Source organism: Balearica regulorum, chromosome 6 (genome assembly GCF_011004875.1).
Source record: "Balearica regulorum gibbericeps isolate bBalReg1 chromosome 6, bBalReg1.pri, whole genome shotgun sequence".
In the NCBI taxonomy this organism is placed as follows: domain Eukaryota; kingdom Metazoa; phylum Chordata; class Aves; order Gruiformes; family Gruidae; genus Balearica; species Balearica regulorum.
Window position 1 is genome coordinate 24,143,834 of NC_046189.1, and position 18,402 is coordinate 24,162,235.

Sequence of the window (18,402 nt, forward strand, 5' to 3'; positions counted from 1 at the left end):
GTTCTGAAGGACAGGATTCCTGAGTTACAAATTCATTTTCCTGTGGTGTCTGTCACCCCTGTATTTGAGCACCTCCTGATGATGGCTTTGTCAGCTATGAAAATACTGGTTTCCTACATTTTTACAAATTATATGATTTTAGGAACAGAGGGGTACAAATTATTTTCTCAAAGTTATGCAGCTTGTCTGGAACACAGCACAAATATTTAACCTCTAATTTTCTCAAGTCTCAATCTAGAGCATGAATCAAAAGACACCCTTTCTTCAGAAGTGAGATGAAGTTGAGCATGTTCCAGAAGTTTCAAACACAGGTTTTAGCTCAACAGGACTAGGACTTACATATCCTGAAATCACAGAGCAGGCCCATATGGGATCAAAAACAAGGTATGTGCTGGGTATTTCTTATACATGCTAGATGAAATTCAGTGAATGGTACCCACACAGGGAGAAATAAGTAGCGGTCACTTCTTTAAAAAGTGTCTTTAGTAGACAATAGCTACCTATGTCTGCAGGCTGAGAGAGGGCAGAATAGCTGCAGCATTCAAGCCTAGAGAGAACTGCTATTTTATGTTTTAATCTTAATTTTGTACTCTAGTAAGGGAGAGAGGTAAATCATGCTGTGAGTGGTACGTTGGTAGAGAAATTCAGGAACAGAGTGGCCTGAATATTCCTTTTAGATCATAGATGGTTTTCAAAGTCTTCAGGCAATGGAGCAACAGCTGATCATATTGCCTGTGGTGCTGCTGCTTGTATGAGGGGGCTTCAATTTGCTCTTGGCAAATAAAGGAAGGGAAGTAGGACTCCTTAAGAAAATCATGCTCAGGAGCATGTTCCAGCATTACCTACAGGGCTACACCCTCATCCACTCTCAGAACCATTAATTTCCCTTCCAGTCAAGGACCCAAACTGTGTATAGCTTATTAAAATCACATGCCCTGACACGTATGAGGAGTCTTGACTGGCATGCTATCAAAGATGGCACTGTTGCAAGGCCCCTCTGCACCTGATGGGAGTTTTAAGTCTACAAAAGAGTTAGGGTATGGGTCCCATCCTATTTGAAATATATTGTAAATGTTTTATATATGCAGTTTATAGTGCATAAACTTAATTATTTTTTTGTTTTCGTTCACTCCAAGCTGACTTCTTCACTCTACAAGAAAATTGAACCTTATACCTTAAGTTGTATGAAAACATTAGCACTGGCCCAGATGTTTTGAATGTATTGTGTATGTGCACCTTCACCAATTCTATATTCCATGAACTCATGTGTGTATCTAGAGTCCTCTGTGTCTCTGCACAAGTGCTGCCTAAAACTTCCAGGTGGCCTTATATTAAAAAGTTTTCCCAATATTACCTCCTTTATTAACTGTATTTCACATGCTGAGTGTGCAGCATCCTTCCTCTTCCACCCTATTTACTAAGTGTCTGGAAAAATAAGCATATTGAAGCAAAACAAGGCAACTAGTTGGAATTAATACAATAAAAATGAACAGAAACCTGAGACACTCTAACCATTCAACTGTGCTCTGAGGACATGTGGCAAGAATCTTCAGTTGCCAGGGAATTAATTTTATAAAGAATAATACATAAAGTTGAAAGAACTGAATGACAGCTGCTACTAGCCACATTGAAATGGTTGTCCTAATGACATAACCACAGAAAAAAGGTTTTTTTCACATTTGCTTTCCTGATTTACAGTGAACAGTCTTTTCACAATCCTCTCAAACAGAACCAACATAATGACGAATTACAAAATAGCCCTTATGCCATTTCAGCCTCAAAATGCAAAGAAACAAAAAGAAATAGTTTCTGAAAAAAAGACATTTTTTATATATTTGGTATCAAAAGACACACTTAGTCAAGTAGAACTTGAACACTCCTCAGTGCTAATAGCACTTTTGCCTTCTCTTCCTCACAGCACATTTGAAGTCAGCCACTGAATCAGTATAAAACTTGCTCCAGCACATATTTTGCCTCCCATAGCCACACATTGAGACATCTGGAACACGTTATTGCACCTGTAAAGTAGACTATATACATTTTAGTCAAAAACAATAATTTTTTTTTTTTTTTGTTCTGCAGAGAGCTTATGTTTTCCATTTTTCCTGTTTGACTTCTCCAAATATTTCTGGAGGAAAGACTCAAATATATAAACAGACTTATAACAGTCTTGAGTTTCACTGAGGCTAGAAGTCTGAAGGAGACATCACATCTGGCAGGTCCATCAAGTGTTTGGGAAAGCCAACCTTCAGATTACTTTCCAGTAAGTAATTCTTCTTAATCATATAACTTCTTTATGAGTACTTTTGTGGCACATAATATGACGAACAGCTACGACTTCTCCAATTATATTGTGCAGCAGCCACTGCTGGTTATTAATTTCTTTAATCTCTTGGCATCATATTAATACATATCTGATTGCAAAAGAACGCCTTAGTATAAAGTAATTTGAAATATTTAGCTGGAGCAACTCTTTAAGTCTCAGGCTATCACAAAAGACAATCTGACAGAACACCAGAAGCACAACCATTACAATCATTTTTGGGACCAGGGGTATTTTGATCAGACAGGAAGGACCTTGAGATTTCATCACGGTGTAGAGAATCACTGCTAGGAACTATTGCAACTAAATGGATAACATATTCTGCTATATTAACTCTTACTGGATCAGTCAGGTGGTTCTGAGTACAGAATCAAGTCCCATAAGCCTCTCTGGCATGACCAGGCAGAAGCACTGTAGATTATCAGACATTCCCAAAGGTACTTGAAATTGTGTACCCACTGAAACTAGCAGACGCTAGGCATATGCTTTGTCAGTGTAGCTCTTTTTTTCTTAGAATTAACCACTGAGAAGCATTAAAACTTTGCAGATAATCTGACAAGACATTATTAAACTGCAATTTGGCTATGAAAAGCTTGGTAACATTCAGGTACATTTTATCACAAGACTGAGATGATAATTTGACTGTACTATACTTTGAGGCACAGTAATGATCACTACTTAAATGTTTAGAAAACCAAGCACAGATTGGCTGAACTATATATATATGTTGTGATTCCTACTCACTGGTAAAAGGAAAATTCACCCCTGGGGTGGGTTTTTTTTTCTTTTTTTTATTGTTGTTGGTAAGATGAGTGAGTGCACAGTATACCAGACATATTGAAGTGGAGCTGTAAGCCATTCTGAAATTCTGGTCACACATCTCACAGCATATACAGGATACTAGTTTGAAAAGCAATGTAAAAGACTGACATTTCACCGAGATTTTACTTTATAAAGGTGGACTTACCTATACATAGAAATTAGTGTTAAGCAAGTTGTGAATTTGCAGCATGTTAGATCCTCCACTGTAAACTTAGACCAAGCTGCAAGAACACTATCAGGGCACATGAATAGTATTCCTAAGGTGAACCAATATAGCTAGCACGGTGTAAATTCATAACTAGTAGTAGCCACTACCTTCAAGGAGAATGGTATGCAACAGTGAGCAGAGCATAAGTTTATATCTAGATGCAGTCTATTGCCTTCCATACAGACAAACCCTTAGTGTTTGTAAATATTTTGGGTAACTCTAAAGCAGATATAGCTGTCATAAAAAGTTACTAACCTACTTCCAGTTACAGATTACTTAAGAAACAGCATCAAAATACTAAATGCTGTGCTCAATCTGCAGAAATGGAATGAAGGAACAAACAGCACAACTTTACTGAAAGCTCCGACATTTTCTGTCTGCTTCGGCTTCAAGTCTCTTCCTCTTGCTTTAGGGGATCACATACTTTTTATGTTCCATTTCTTAAGTTGTAAAATACCTACATGTCTCTCCGATAACTGCTAGTGTTCTGCAAATAGAGGGGGGAAAAAAAGCTAAGATGGACCAAACCAAAAGCATAAACCACTCACTAATTACTTTTTTGAGGTTAGAATTTTTCTCTTAAAATAATTCCAGAAACTCCCACAGCTTTCTGACTACTTGGTGATGGTCAGCTTTTTAAACAATCAAACGTTTTATAGTTTTTATTTACAGGTTATTCTCAGTCTTTTTCACCAATTAGCCCTGCTATCTCAGCACATACTCAAAATTCTCCTTGGAAATGGAATTGTCTGATGTGATAAACCAGGGTCATCTTCAGAACTAAATTTTAAATTTTTATCCTATGCTTCCATTTTCTGGCCTTAACTTAAAATTCCATTTTGCAGACTTACACATCCATGTCTCTTCTATGCCAGGAACCAGTGCCAAAGAAATAAATATAAGGCCTTCCTGCAATTTTATCAGTCTTTCCAAGACTCGATTGCCAGAGAAACAAGTTCAAAGAGCAGAAACTTTACAAGAAACACTGGCGTTATCAAAGCGTTAAAAGGCATTTCACTTCTGGGACCTCAGTGTGGCCGTTATCTGATTTCCTACAGAAAACTTTTCAGTGTCAAAGGTCCCGCCTCTTTAATGTACAGCTATGTCGCCGCGCTCCAAGTGCTTGAACTGAAGGAGAAACCGCAGCTCAAAAACCAGCATTCGAAGCTGCAAAGCCAGCAGGAAAACCGAAATTCTGAGCAAACCCCCGGTGCCTGGCTCTGCTTGCTGCCTGCTTCCTGCAAGTGGCAGCCGCCCTCGCCCCCCCCCTCCCCGGTGCCCCGTGCCGATAACAGGGAACGTCCCGGAGGACAGCGGCAGGATTGCAGAGCCACAACCCGGCACGTTTGTTCCGCTCCGCTCCTGCGCCCGGGGCAGGGGCCCCGCCCCGCCCGCCGCGATCTGCTCTGCTCGCCTCCGCTGCCGCACCGCTCCGGCAGCCTCGCCGCGCCATGAAGGTGGGTTAGCGGGAGAGAGGGCTGGGTGGGTGGCCGCGGCTGCTCTCTGACGGGACTTCTCCTTGCAGACCTTCCTGAAGTGGCTGCTGGGGATCCTGGGAGTCGCCGTCATCGTCACGGTCGTCGCCGTGTCCCTGGCTCTGCTCACCGGCAGTAAGTCCGCGACGGGGCCGGGAGGGGAGTGCGGCGAGAGGTTCCCTGCGGTCGCCGGGGCTCGGGCTTTGCCGGGCGCGGGGGATCAGTAGCCGCGACGCCCACTGTGGCGGGGAGAAAGTTATGCTGAAAGTTTGTGCTTTAGGGAACGAGGTTGATAGAACTGGAGCTCTTGGGAAACTGGGAGGTGCTTAGCCAAGGTGTCTCACCTGGGAGGATGAGGGGCGCGGGGGGGTTAAAAAGCCCCTTGATTTCCACGTGAGCTGAGAAAATACTAGCTATAAGTAGTATCGTTTTCAGCATTTTCCTTTCCTACTGCAGCTGAAGGCTGAAGAGCCAGCAGTAAAATGCCAGGTAGTCAATTTTCTAGAGTGTATTGAAGAGATAAGATTTCCTCTAATTTGCTTTGTTTGCACAACTTCTGTTAAGGTTATTGAGTAAAAATACGTACACAGCACAGTTACAGAGGTCAGAAAAGTAGGAAAAGATTTGGAATGCGTTTTTGGACTCGGATTGGTGGGTACTTCCTACATTGTCCTCATAGCTCTGGATGTTAATGTGAAACTGCATTAAATCCTCATCAAGCAATGCATTGCTTCCAGCTGGTAGGGCAGAGCTGCAGGTCAATCTGTCATTGTGTTCTTATGATTAACAGCTGAGCAGTTGTTACGTAGAATCCAGCACTGCAAGCTCAAAGGGAACAAAGTGTTTTCTAGATTAGACCTTTGGTGGTCTTCTGTTTGTGAGGTGCACCCCAAGAAGTGTGGAGGTGTATGTGTTCAGAAATGCTTATATGCACAGAAAGTTCTGGTTGGTTTTTTGTATGTCAATTAAGGAGGCAAAGCTTGTGTCACGATATGGCATGATTTACATTAAACTCTTTTGAAATTCAGCCCTGTCATTATTAATATCACAGTTGTTAAAAACTAGATTTCAAAGTCCAGATACTGAAGCACATACTTTCTGGGCTAAAACTTGCATCAGAAATGCTGACTCTCTTTTCTGTTAGTTTTGGGCAGCTTTTTACCACTTATCTCATAAAAGCAGAATTTTGAGGTAACAGAAAATACTCTTAGTTTCAGAAGTTGGGAAGAGCAAGAGAAAGGGTCTTGATAACTTATTAGATGCATGTGTGCAGGCATAACACCTAGTGAAAAAATTCAATATGCAGGCCTGAACTCTGCTGAAGAGTTGGTGCTTGTCTACCTTAATGCCAATGCTATGTCTTACAGAAAATCAAATGGGTTTTCTTCTTTCATAAATTGTAGCATAGGAATCCATTTCCATAGAAGTGGCTGCAATTTGGAATCAGTCATTGAGTTATATAGTAAATAGATTTTACTTTAAAGAAACATGTCTGTTGGATGACATACAGAACATCATTATGCTGTCAACCTTGGCTTGTATCATTGGGGTTGTAAAAGAGGAGGGCAATGTGTCAGTCTTTTTACTGTTGGCTCAATGGGAAAATATCCAGCACACCCAGGTAGTTCACTCAGTCCATCTAGATAAAATAAGGATTGAGATGGAGAGGCCCCAGTTCAAAAACTGGAATTCCTGTCTCTTCCCAAATCAGGCCAGCAGTAACAGCTGAATAACAACTGTGACCATTATAGTTTGGGAACTGCAGAGTGCTTTTGACTGAAGGCTGCTAAACAAATGTTTTCTGTTAGTTGAGGGTGTACAGGTGGTGCACTTAAAATTACTCCTTTATAGGTGAGAGCACTTAATGACTGCCAGTTTGATTATATGGCTTTTATGAACCTCAGGGCGTGTGAGTCAGCTGAGGATGCCTCCAGGGTCGGCACAGGTGCTGGACTGAGTACAAAATGAAAGGTGGCAAAGCTGAGGGGCAGTGGGGAGGAGCAGGAGCTTATATGACTGTGACTATGTGAAATCAAAGTTTGTCTCTAAGTCATTGTGATTACAACCAAGTCTTTATTTCATCCCATAGTTCAAGCATTGTGCAGGGAGTGAAAATGATGATTATTGATATACACAGATAATTCTGAGTTTGGATTTCTTACCATTGGCCTGCTACTCTTCTTCCCAACCATGCTTCTCAATGTACTTTCATTTCATAAGCTTAGTAGTCATGCAACACAGAATTAGTTTGATAAATGGGCTCTAGCGCTGTGCAAGGTTGTCAAATTTTGCCACTGCGGAGGAATTCTGGCTTGTTGGCCGGACTGTAGGCCTGGCACGTGGAACTTTTGCTGCTTCTCTTGTAGCCATTTAGCATGGGCAAATACTGCAGACTTACATTTTCAAAAAGGTTCCCTAATTTTGGGTGCAGCCCTTCACTATTTACCTTGACGGTCTTCAGCCAGAACTGTGTACAAAATTCAATACTCTTTGTTTATACCTGCTGCCTATTTTGCCACCTTATTTTATATTTAAAAACCACACGGGGCTACTTGCATCAAACAGTTTAATCTCAGAACAGCCTTGGGGGTTGTATTTGAAGTCTGTTGATAAAAGCATCGTTAATGCTTTGAGGAGCTGTTCAAGAGGTGACTACAGTAGCAAGTGGTTACCCTTAAAGCATGAGTATTTTGTAAAAAAAATTGTGGTCTGCTCGTGATTCACTTATCCATTTACTTACGCTTCTCCTATTTTTTTCTCCTGTAAGTTTCCATGCACAAGGCAGATTGAGACATCCAGTGGCCATACACCATTACCTCTTCTCTAACAGCAGTTCTTTTTATGGCCAGCTGGGCAGGAAGGCCAGGAATGAGAGGAAGAGTAGCCAATCCTGAGAGCAGAAAGGGTACAGTGCAATATTTAGTATTGTTCTGCTGCCTTGAGCAAGTCATAAACAGCTTTATAATGGGGGGGAGTCCTTTACAATTGTCTGGTCACAAACCAGGTTCCTTCACCCAGAGGTCTAGTTCTGTAAGGGTGAGATATTCACTAAGTGAGAAGACTCATCGCTGTCATGGTTAGCATGGGCTTCTGAAGTATTTTGATAGAAATGCACCTAGAAGAGGCTAGAAAAGCACAGCTGGTGCTTGGGAAGTTAATGACCTTAAGAGGCATCAGACTCACAAAGGACCCTCAGGCAAAACTAAGTTGGGTATTACTAGTGGCTGGTAGGAAGCCACCATAAATAGAGACAAGGGTTACTGGCAGCAGAAGTCAAATAAGTTCATGTTGTCACTCTGGTTTTGAAGTTGAAGAATGATGGGACTGCTGAGACAGCTTCGTGCTTCAAGGACTCAGGAGAGGTGAGGTTGCAGATCTTCCTCACAGGCCTGTTAATGTACAACTGGAAAGAAAGGGAAAGAAAAGTCTCCAGATACCTCTCATCATTGTTCTGCTGGGGATGGTCATATCTACAGTCTTCCCCTGACTATCCTATTTGCATGCTGTCCTGAACTGAGCAAATTTGTGACTGGGTGGTATGGAGGAGCGTCTATTGCCAGTGTCAATGCTCTGCTTGCAACTGAACAGTATGTTTAAAATACAGAGAGGCTTCTGGCTGATATACAGCCCTCGTACTTGAAGACCTGTGCCACAAGATGAATGAATCTGGCAGCTGTGATCTGTCACTGTTTTCTTGAGAGCAAGGGGTCCTGTATTGTTTCAGTTTCTGGAAGGCATTAGGTTTAAGGATGTTTAGGGAGAAATTTAGAAAATCTGTAAGGGAATTTAAATCTATGGATCAGAAATTGATCTTGAAGTAGAATCTCTTTGAATCTAGATTCAAAAATTAAGGTTTAGAGAACCATTATGTAAACAGTAAGCAGTAGTTAATTCCAGTAACCGAGCTTCAAAGGACTTTAATCAAAATCATGGCTGAAATTCTCTCCAAAATTGTATGGGAAATACAGCAGGTTAACTACCATGCTGTAAGTATGCTGTAGACGTGCCTGACCAAACAGTCTTTTGGCTTGACTGTTCTAACCATTCTCTTTTCCCCATGTATTCATGCACCTTGCCCTGCGTTACAGAATCCTTGTCATCTTCATGTTAGGTGTGGGTGTATTACTTTTCTAGCTAATGAAGGAAAAGATAGAGAATGGAAATGTTTTCTTGCTATATGTCCTTGACCTCTGTAACTGTCATTTAACTTGGTTATCTACTTTAATGTAAATGTTGAGTAATGCAATATAAAAAAAAAAAAAAACCCAAAAAAAAAACCAACTATAAAAACCCCTGCTAGCAGTGGATTGCCATCTGCAGGACACTTCTGCTATCTTTGTTTCCTTGCTCTGTATGAGATTAGCTCTGGAGTCCCTCTCAAATTTGCCCATTGATTACAAAGTTAATGATTAGTCAGTGATTCCCTCTGGTGAAGTCTCTGCAGCCCCAGAGAGTGACACCTGGGTGAACTGCCCCGGAAGGTGTCACAGCGCTCACCCGTTTGTTATGGTCTCTCCTGGATGGCCAGTATCAGCCACTGGGAACCCGATGGGATTCTGGGTTAAGTGAACCTTTGGCCTGACCCAGCAGAGTAATTTTTATTTTCTTCTGTGCTGGAAATCCATTTCTGTGCTCTAATTGTCATACATCTCAGGCAGTAACTGGGGGATTCAGTGTAGGGGGGGAAGGTTTTTGAGTGCTTTTTTACACACATTGGAAGAGGAGCAGAGAAGAAGGAAGGTTTGGAAAAAATACCCTGAAATGTCACTTTTCTAACTAGTGAATCAGTCAAGTTTCCCTTCTTGCATATCTCGCACTGCTCCTAAATTACATTCTTAGATTGCAGATCATTCTAGCTCTTGTTCTGCTGTCACTTAAAAGTGGTGATACTCATTCACCTTTTCTGATTTTTGTTATTTCTCTATCCCTTTCTTTCTCAATATTACTGAGCATCATGCTTGTACTGGTCTTTCCCTTGTTGTGGTTCTTCCAGACTCTCTTGATAGCAGTGAACATGCAGTAAAGCTTCCATTATTACTGGGTTTATAGTTTTCCATCTCTTTTAAATTGGTTACATAATTTTTTGCTCTTTTTTTATTACATAAGGAAATTAGTAAAACGTGCCTTGACAATGGGGAATAAACAATACATATGCCAAAAGTAATTTGTCAACAACTTCAGATTTTGGTATGGTAATGTGTCATACCATAAACCTTACACAATAGTTAACTTCTTGTTTACTTTACACCTTACACCTACAGAAACCGACTCAATTTTTCCCTTGAGAAAGGGTGACATATTAAAAAAAAAAATCCAAAATTGAAACAAAACTGTTTATCAACTTCATATGAGTGCTACTTACATAAAAAGTTAAGAGCCTTCTTTCCAGAAGTGTTACTTAAATTTTTGCTATTGTAACAAGAGTATTATGAGGTAAATATTTCCAATATGTCATTATGACAGTGGAAATATGTATATGCTGCTGGGAGTGAGAATACAGTAGAGATGAAGAGCTAGTCATTTGGTATTTAGAAAAATAACTCTGTATTTGGAATAGTAAAAAAAAGAAAAATAGCAAGAAAATTCATCCTTCACAGCCTCTCTGAGGAACCTAGGAGTGAAAGAAGCTGTTTTGCTAAAATATGAATATACATTGACCTGTATCCAATCTTCAAAGCCAATAAAATGCTCTTGAATGTCAACAACTACTTTATTTTGTCAAAATAAACCTGTTTGACACTTTTTTTCAAATGGAATCTGAACAAGGAGAAGGGAAATGCAGAATTCTATGTATGTTGAGTATCTTTGGTCGGTGGCATAATGTGGATAAGTAAGAATATACTGGTAGTGGCCTGTCTTGCAAATTAAGAAAATACTTCAACCAGAACTTTTATGACTATACCCTTACAGCTTGGCGTATGTTTTCATATTCAGTTACTATGTGGAAGGTGTTGACAGAAAATGAAATTTTAATTTTATACACAGCCAACAAATCTTAATAGTGGCCTGATTTTTAGTAATGAGACCTCAGCAAAATATGTATGTCACCAGGGGGAAAAACATTCATCAGTTTGGAAAAATCCCTAAACCTGTTCATCAGCCACCTGTCTTAAATTGCTCCTCCTTTTCCAAGAGAGAATTTTGTTGCTTTCGGAAGCCCCTCTAATTGAAAATGACACTTACTCAATTAGGAAGGAGAGAAGTGATATTCCCAACTAGACAACTGTGCATGAATATCAAATGCACACTTGGTCATAATCCATCAAATTAAATATTCAGTTAATATAGAATAATTAACCTGAGAAATTAATATTCTCACAGAAGCTTCATGAGAAAGAAATCTAGGCACTTTTCTTAGAACAGTCAAATTTCAAATGGAATTGATCAATGAATTTTTTTAACCTTTGTTGAGCTTCTTAGACTAAAATCATTGTTTTTTATGGCTCGGCTTCTATTGCAGCACTGGCTGTACAGTCTGTGCTGTATATATGCAATGTGATTATTGTTTGGAAATAAGAATGAAACTGTAATAGCTAATATTAATATCTTCCTGTCATGTTCCAGATGTCACGTGTATTTAACCTGCAGAAAGATTACATGCAAAAATTGTTGTGAGATACTTTTCTGTGTGTGTGTGTCCCCAAGGACTTTGCACTCTTTCTTCTTCAGCGTAATGAAAGAAGAGGCTGGCTGTTTAAAAGTATCTCAAAGACTGGGACTCTCAGAATTGATAGGGGCAGGTTATTATCTTGGCTGATCAGTCACCACATCTGTACTTGAGTGTTTTTATCCGTTATTTTTATCCTAGGTCTTTTGATTTGTACTGGTAGTAAAAAAAATGAATGATTTAGCCAGTTGAAATAAAAGTGGCTTCCCTTCTGGACTGTGTAGATTTGTATGAGGGTAGTTTTTAGGTTGCCATTAAAAAATAATAATAATAAAAAAGGCAGGGGAGGAAGCAGGAAGAGAATTGCACACCTGAATTTAAAAATTGTAGTCTTTGCTTTCAGAGGAAAAAGACCATAGACTCACAAACTGATGATGATGATGATTGTTGTTATTATTTTATTATTATTATTTGAACCTTTCAGACATTGGAAAGAGCAGCTTGTGCACTGCAGCCAGTAATAAAGAAATATTTTTCATAGAAGTTGACTGCGGTACACTGGAGCTGATGACCAAACTCATTAGCTTAACTGGGTTCAAAGTTTCACTTAGTCTTTTCATAGTAACCCAGTTACTTGACTTTAATTTTGCAGTAAAAATAGTAACATTGCAGTAAACATTAAGATACCGTGGTGAAAAACACAGCAAAAGAGGGATAAATATTTAACCAGTTATTTAATCATAAGCTTACCAGTAAGCGTTTATGATTTTTATTTTTTTTTAAATTAGACCTTCCTGGAAAACCTTATTGCTCCTTGAGTCTCTCTGAAACATTTCTGAAATTTGAGTGTAATGATAGGCAGATGATTCCTAACTGAAGGGTTCATGAACAGCAGTATTACAGAATGTGTGATAAAGTATCTTTCAAGGTCTGTACACCTACTGATATGGATGCGAGTTTTCATTCATCTGGACAGCCTCACCTGTCCACCACTCTCCACTATGAGCATGCATGTCTCTGCTTTGCATGATCCATCCCACAATTGATATCTTATGCAAATACTAGCAGTCAGGGTTCTGCAGTGAAGTTCCCAGAGTGAACATAGAGGGGAAAGGCACTAAGATCACATCTTTTCAATTTTTGAGGAGTACAAGTATGCATTTCCTGAGATAAGAGGGACAGAGGTCTTCTGTTTATATTTGTCACTGTCAAAAAAGTATTGTCATTTACTCAAAATATAACAGCTCTTGCATACCTTAAAGTAAAATACCAGCAGAGAAAAGACATCTATAATTTTTACATGAGTTTGTTGAGTGATCTCACCGATACTCCTTTAGTTTGTGCTTGCTGAATTTATCTTGCAGTAAAGCTTTAGTGCTGCCTTACTGCTAGTACTTGAGAACTAGCTAGCTAAAACACATCAATAATTGGCAACCAAAACCCACTTTTTTTAGTACTCAGGTTAAGAAGCTGCGGTGGAACAACTTGCAGCATCAAAAATCTCTCTTCTGTTTCTTTTTTTCAGCAAGTAGCCCTGAGCCTGATTCACGAAGAACGTACACTCTACAGAATTACTTGAACAATGACTATAAGTACAGAACACATAATTTGCAGTGGATTTCAGGTAATTAATTTCTACATACAGCATGAATGTCAAGAAAATGTCCATGTTTACTGAAGGTACTATCTTCATGCTGAAGTGACTACTGTATCCTGAAAAATAAGTTAAATTATTTATTAGTACCATTATAGAAAGATGCATAGCTCAGAGTTGTGATTTTTTTTTTTTTCCCCCCCTTAGATACATGTTCACATTAATGGCGAGCTATATTCTTCTACAGCTAAAAGGCCATACTTACTTCTGTTGTTTTTTTATGGAAGCATGTTAAAATCTGAAGTGTGTCAGCTTCCTGTGCATCAGGCTATCAGGGAGCAAGAGGATACAGGGCGCTTTTCCTTTTGAATATACCTAGTGCCCCAAGGGAAAGAGATGCCAGAAGGCAGAGGCTGTGAGCCCCAGGACTATGTTTTGTGAACCTTCTTGTGCTAAAAGCATTCTTTCATTACAGACGTGAGAAACACAGCATTGACCAGATTTTTGAATTTTATTTCCTGCTTAAAAACATAAGGTGAAAAGAGAAGTAACTGGTGAGCATTTTACTTATTGTTTATCAGCAGCTCTCTTATTCTTCTAGGAAATCAGTATCTTCACAAAACAGCTAATGGAGATATCCTACGTTTCGATGTTGACGCCGGAACATCCTCAGTAATCTTGGCGAATACGACATTAGTACGTTGACTTATATATAATATATGCAGATGTTGGAAAAGGCATTGAATTTAATATTTTGTTCTGCATATTTGTTTGGAATCAGTGCTTTATGTGTTCCTTTTGACCTTTGTTGACAGGATAAATACAAGGCAACCACAGTTATATTGTCTCCTGACCAAAGGTTTGCTCTTCTGCAGTACAGCTATACAAAGGTACCTTTGTGTGCTCCTCTGAGGATGAAGCTGGGAAATAAAGGTTTGGGAACAACTGGGGATGGCAGAAGGCTGAGAGAATGTGAAGGAAATACAGGAGAATGGATGAATGAGATGGATGTCTACAGGGGAACGGTGAAGTGAGGCAGGAGGAGAAGAGAGACTGGTGGTGTCTGTGAGCTTGGCAGAAGCGATGTGACTGCCTGAGAAAAGCAGCTGGATAAAAAGTGGATGGAGAGATATCACAAGGAGGTTGAGGCTGGATGGTTCATTTGGGGAGACAAGCTGGAAGAGTAGATAGGCATGACCATCCAAGGAGTTGTGTGGGTAAGGAGAAGTGGTGAATAGATATGCTTGTACATATATGCTATGTATGTATATGATTGTTACATTGTGGTGTTAAGCCATAAGAATTTCAAACTGAGGTGAATGAAAAGCAGCATGTGCTTACAAGAAAAGGCTCTCCTCTTCCACTTGGAGTGGACTTGGGTGTCCTCATTCCCTTCTGTCAGCAAGCATGTGAAGAACCTCTCACAGAATGCCTCGTCCTGCCTTGGTGCTGAACCGTGCAACAAAGGTCAACGTACATTTATGCCAGCTGGCGTGAAAACCTGTCTGTCTGTGCCACTTGAGGACAGTTACAGAAACCTAATGTAGGTGGTAATTTGCCCTACAGTGTGTGCACTGAGAAGCCAGTAACTTTGTTGCCGTTTCCTTTTTTTTTTTCTTCTAGAGAGCTGCCTGAGTTTTTTGTAAAAAGCTCTGTGCTGACTCGTGCCATGTACAAATATACGAGCACTGTGTGACTGAGCTCTGTGTATATGTTCTGGCTTTGCAGACCAAGAATGCCTCTCACACTGTGCCAGCCACAATCCATGCACTCAGTCATCGCTTTTTTGCAGTTTTGGCTTCCTTGCTAGGTACTACTAAGCCTTTCTGAGTTGTTCAGAATTGTTTGACTTTTCACTGCATCAGTAGTGGCCACAAAATGCCTTATATTTTCCAGCCACCCTAGACATCCCCTCTACTCATGATTTATTGCTCTATAGTATTTTATTCGTTGCAGTCATAAAAGTTTATTTTAATGCTGAAGCAAGATCTTTTAACCTTTATATAATAGTGTTATTGAAAGTGATGTTGTTATTAATCCTTATTGCAAGAAAACAGAGTAACAAAATGAATCATGAGGATGTAGACACTTCTTATGTAATAGCCATCTGGTTGTGTAGTACTGTAATTGTTTTATATGTTCATACAAATCTTCAAGAACCATCATAGAAGGTAGCATTATGGTGGCAAGTCAACACTGTGGGCTAAATCAAACCTCTTCGGCCCCACGTAATGAAGACATTTAAACATATCTGCATCATCATCATCATCATCTTTCTTTCTGTAAGTGTCCACAGAATGATACAGACTTCAAGAGGCAGGTTTCTGAGAGAAATGTTTTTTCTGTGACCGTATGAATGAGGATAGGTCACCCTGGAACTGGAGGAACTGCTACGGAAATACTGCTTGGACTCATGAGGACTACTAAACAATAAGATGCCAAGTTAAATAATACAGCATGGAAAAAGACAGAAAACAGCAAGTGTGCCAGTAAAGCAGAAGGAGGATTAACTGTGCATAGCTATGATAGTCTGCCATGTAGCTAACAAGGATTTCTGAAAAGCTGCAGCATTTCTGACCTTTGTATCTTTGTGGTCTCCATCATAGTATTTAAGTGATGACCCCAGAGGGGTGGCGATTCTTTAGTCTTGTCTTAAACCTTGCAGAGATTTGTTAGCCTTGTACGTTCATTGAGTTCTGCCTGTTATGTGAAAGTGTGAGGAGGGTTTCAGAGGTAATTCAAACTGTAAGAGAGATGAATGCTGGCAAAATTTATTTTATTAATATTAAAATAATTCTTTTGCAGTTGTGGAGGCATTCCTATACAGCTTCGTATCACATCTATGATTTCAATAGCAGGTCAGTAATTTTTGCTCGCAAGGTGTAGTTTTAACATTATTTTGCAATGAAATGACATTTCTCTTAGCTGCATTTTGTTTTTGTTTTTCCAGTTCTATCTTGGATGACAGTCTGCTACCTAATGATACACAATATATATCCTGGTCACCTGTTGGTCACAAACTGGTTAGTAAAGATAAGTGAAACTTATGTAAACAGTCATTTTTGTACACATGGCATGGAAGTTCACATTATATGTACCCTTGAGGTTTTGGGACTTTCCTGCTGCTAGATGAAGTAGCTGAACTAGTTTTCAAATTGGCTACTGTTGCTGGAAAGACTCCAAAATCCCTCTGTGAGTTTTGTTTTGTTCTTTAATGAAAAGGCATTCCTGAAAGTAGTAGAGGCCCCAGTAGTCATATAATGCACAAATGCGCAGGAACTTCATGTTTTCACAGTTGCAGACAGTAGTTCATCTCTTTCAAAGGCAGCAGCATTACAGTTGTCTACTTACTCATCACTGTGATTTTTATCTCCTAATTACACTGTAAGCAATGAAGTGTTGATGGATGCATGTGACAGGAATTAGACGATCAAAATCTCTCTTGTACTCTTTCCCACTGTCTTTCTTCCTCCTCTCCTCCCCAATCCATGGTAATCGTGACAGCCACTGCATTTGCAAGGCTTGTGCATTCCCTGTGGTGAGTGTTGGATCTGACTAAAGATGTATCACAGGAGACTGTGGTGTTTATTCTTAGTGCTTGTAGTATAGGGATTATGGAGCCCAACCACACAAGCAAAGGATGTTGAAAAGAGCTTTCTGTATCACAGAGTAAAGTTCTGGCATAAAACTGCTGTTCAGTCATTAGAGAGGAAAACTGGGAGTGATTAGAGAGGCAGACAGGTGCCAAAAACTATGGGAGGTCTGAGCACTACTGAAGAAATGCATCATCTTTGCAGATGTATTAGCAATGCTGAGACCCCCATCAATGTTTTACCAAAGTAGTGATAGTTTTCTTTGAAAGACAAATCAGAGAAAAACAACCTCTTATGAAGGAAAATAAGCTTGTATCTCAACAGAAAATGAATAGCATGGTTTTCAAAACTTGATACAGTAAACATGTCATTTATCATAGTTGATTGGTTTTTGCATCTAGGCCTGAAGTTAGGTTGCTGCATATGATTTGTATTAGTAATTCAATTTTGTTAAGTATCAAAGATGTTTGGTGAAATGCAACTTTCAGAAACAGTTTTGGACATCTGATGTAAAACTACGTTTCCCACTAAATGTGGCAAAGGAAGGAAGTAGGATTTACTCTCACAGTAATTGTAACCACAATTACGTTTTGCAGGCATATGTTTGGAATAATAATGTTTATATAAAAGTTTCACCAACAGCAGAATCTGTGCAAATCACTGACAATGGAGAAGAAAATAAAATTTTCAATGGAATACCAGATTGGGTTTATGAAGGTAACTATACCAAGCATATTTTACTTTACATGATGATATAAAACCTTTGTTTTGTTGTAATTATTTTATTATAACTGTTATCTCATTTTGTGTCTTTGAAAAGCTCAAAATAACATGTCTGGATTTTAACAGAAGCATGCATCCTTACCCGAGCTTAATACCTGGCTAGTGTGAGGACCTAAGAATGGAAATGAGTTTGCCTAACTTGCAGTGTGTCATTGGAAATCATAGTGTGTGAATTAGCTTCATATGATAGATTATAATCATTGATCTAACAACTCATGTCAGAACCCTGACAGTCTGCACTTTGGTATTTGAACTTCAATTAAAAAAAAAATCTATTAAAAACTATCGAGAACAGTACCTAGGATAGCAGAGTAAACTTGCCAGTTAAAGCTTAAACGCATTTGCATCTCTTTCAGAGGAAATGTTTGGCACCCATTCTGCTCTGTGGTGGTCTCCAAATGGCAATTTTGTGGCATATGCAACATTTAATGATACAGAAGTTCCTGTTATAGAGTATTCCTTTTATTCTGAGGACACCTTGCAGTATCCAAAGACCATTAGAATCCCGTATCCCAAGGTCTGTGTTATTTATTAAACATGGTTGTTCTGCAGTTTCATTAAGAGAGTAGTCTCATTTAATCAGTTTCTGCTAATGAAAATATTGTCTGTCTCTCCTTAACAGCTTGCTGTGATTACTCTTTCTGAAGTCAACAGCATCTGGCAATGTTAAAGTATTTTATTATCTCCAGGGAAAAGAAAAAAAAAAGATTTAAGGTTTTGTGGTTTCACCAGAAAATTTTGATGTAGCAAGTAGATATGGAGATAAAAAAAGCTCTTGGGGAGTTGAAGTTGGTACAAAGCATTTGGCAGATGTACATTGTGTTAGGGTTGTATGTGGTACTGATAATGGAATCTTCTTCAACTAATGTAGCATTTTTAGTTGTTGGATGCTTCCTATATTGGGAGGAAGGAGAGGAGTCTGCTGATGGAGTTTCTTTGACCACACCTAAAGCTCTTTCAGTTTTAGCCATGAGAGCAAAGCCTTTAGTGCATGCAG

At 39.3% G+C, this 18,402-nt stretch overlaps 1 protein-coding gene across 1 annotated transcript in view; it reads left to right on the forward strand.

The window, feature by feature from the left end:
- The first annotated feature begins 2,228 nt into the window (after positions 1 to 2,228).
- Positions 2,229 to 18,402, forward strand: part of DPP4 (dipeptidyl peptidase 4) — a 42,581-nt gene continuing 26,407 nt past the window's right edge. The window contains exons 1-10 of the mRNA XM_075756823.1: positions 2,229 to 2,263; positions 4,199 to 4,810; positions 4,879 to 4,963; positions 12,961 to 13,059; positions 13,631 to 13,725; positions 13,845 to 13,919; positions 15,835 to 15,887; positions 15,980 to 16,052; positions 17,219 to 17,339; positions 17,762 to 17,922. Coding sequence (XP_075612938.1) covers positions 4,805 to 4,810; positions 4,879 to 4,963; positions 12,961 to 13,059; positions 13,631 to 13,725; positions 13,845 to 13,919; positions 15,835 to 15,887; positions 15,980 to 16,052; positions 17,219 to 17,339; positions 17,762 to 17,922 — 768 coding nt within the window. The 5' untranslated portion in view covers positions 2,229 to 2,263; positions 4,199 to 4,804. The remainder of the gene's footprint in view (positions 2,264 to 4,198; positions 4,811 to 4,878; positions 4,964 to 12,960; positions 13,060 to 13,630; positions 13,726 to 13,844; positions 13,920 to 15,834; positions 15,888 to 15,979; positions 16,053 to 17,218; positions 17,340 to 17,761; positions 17,923 to 18,402) is intronic.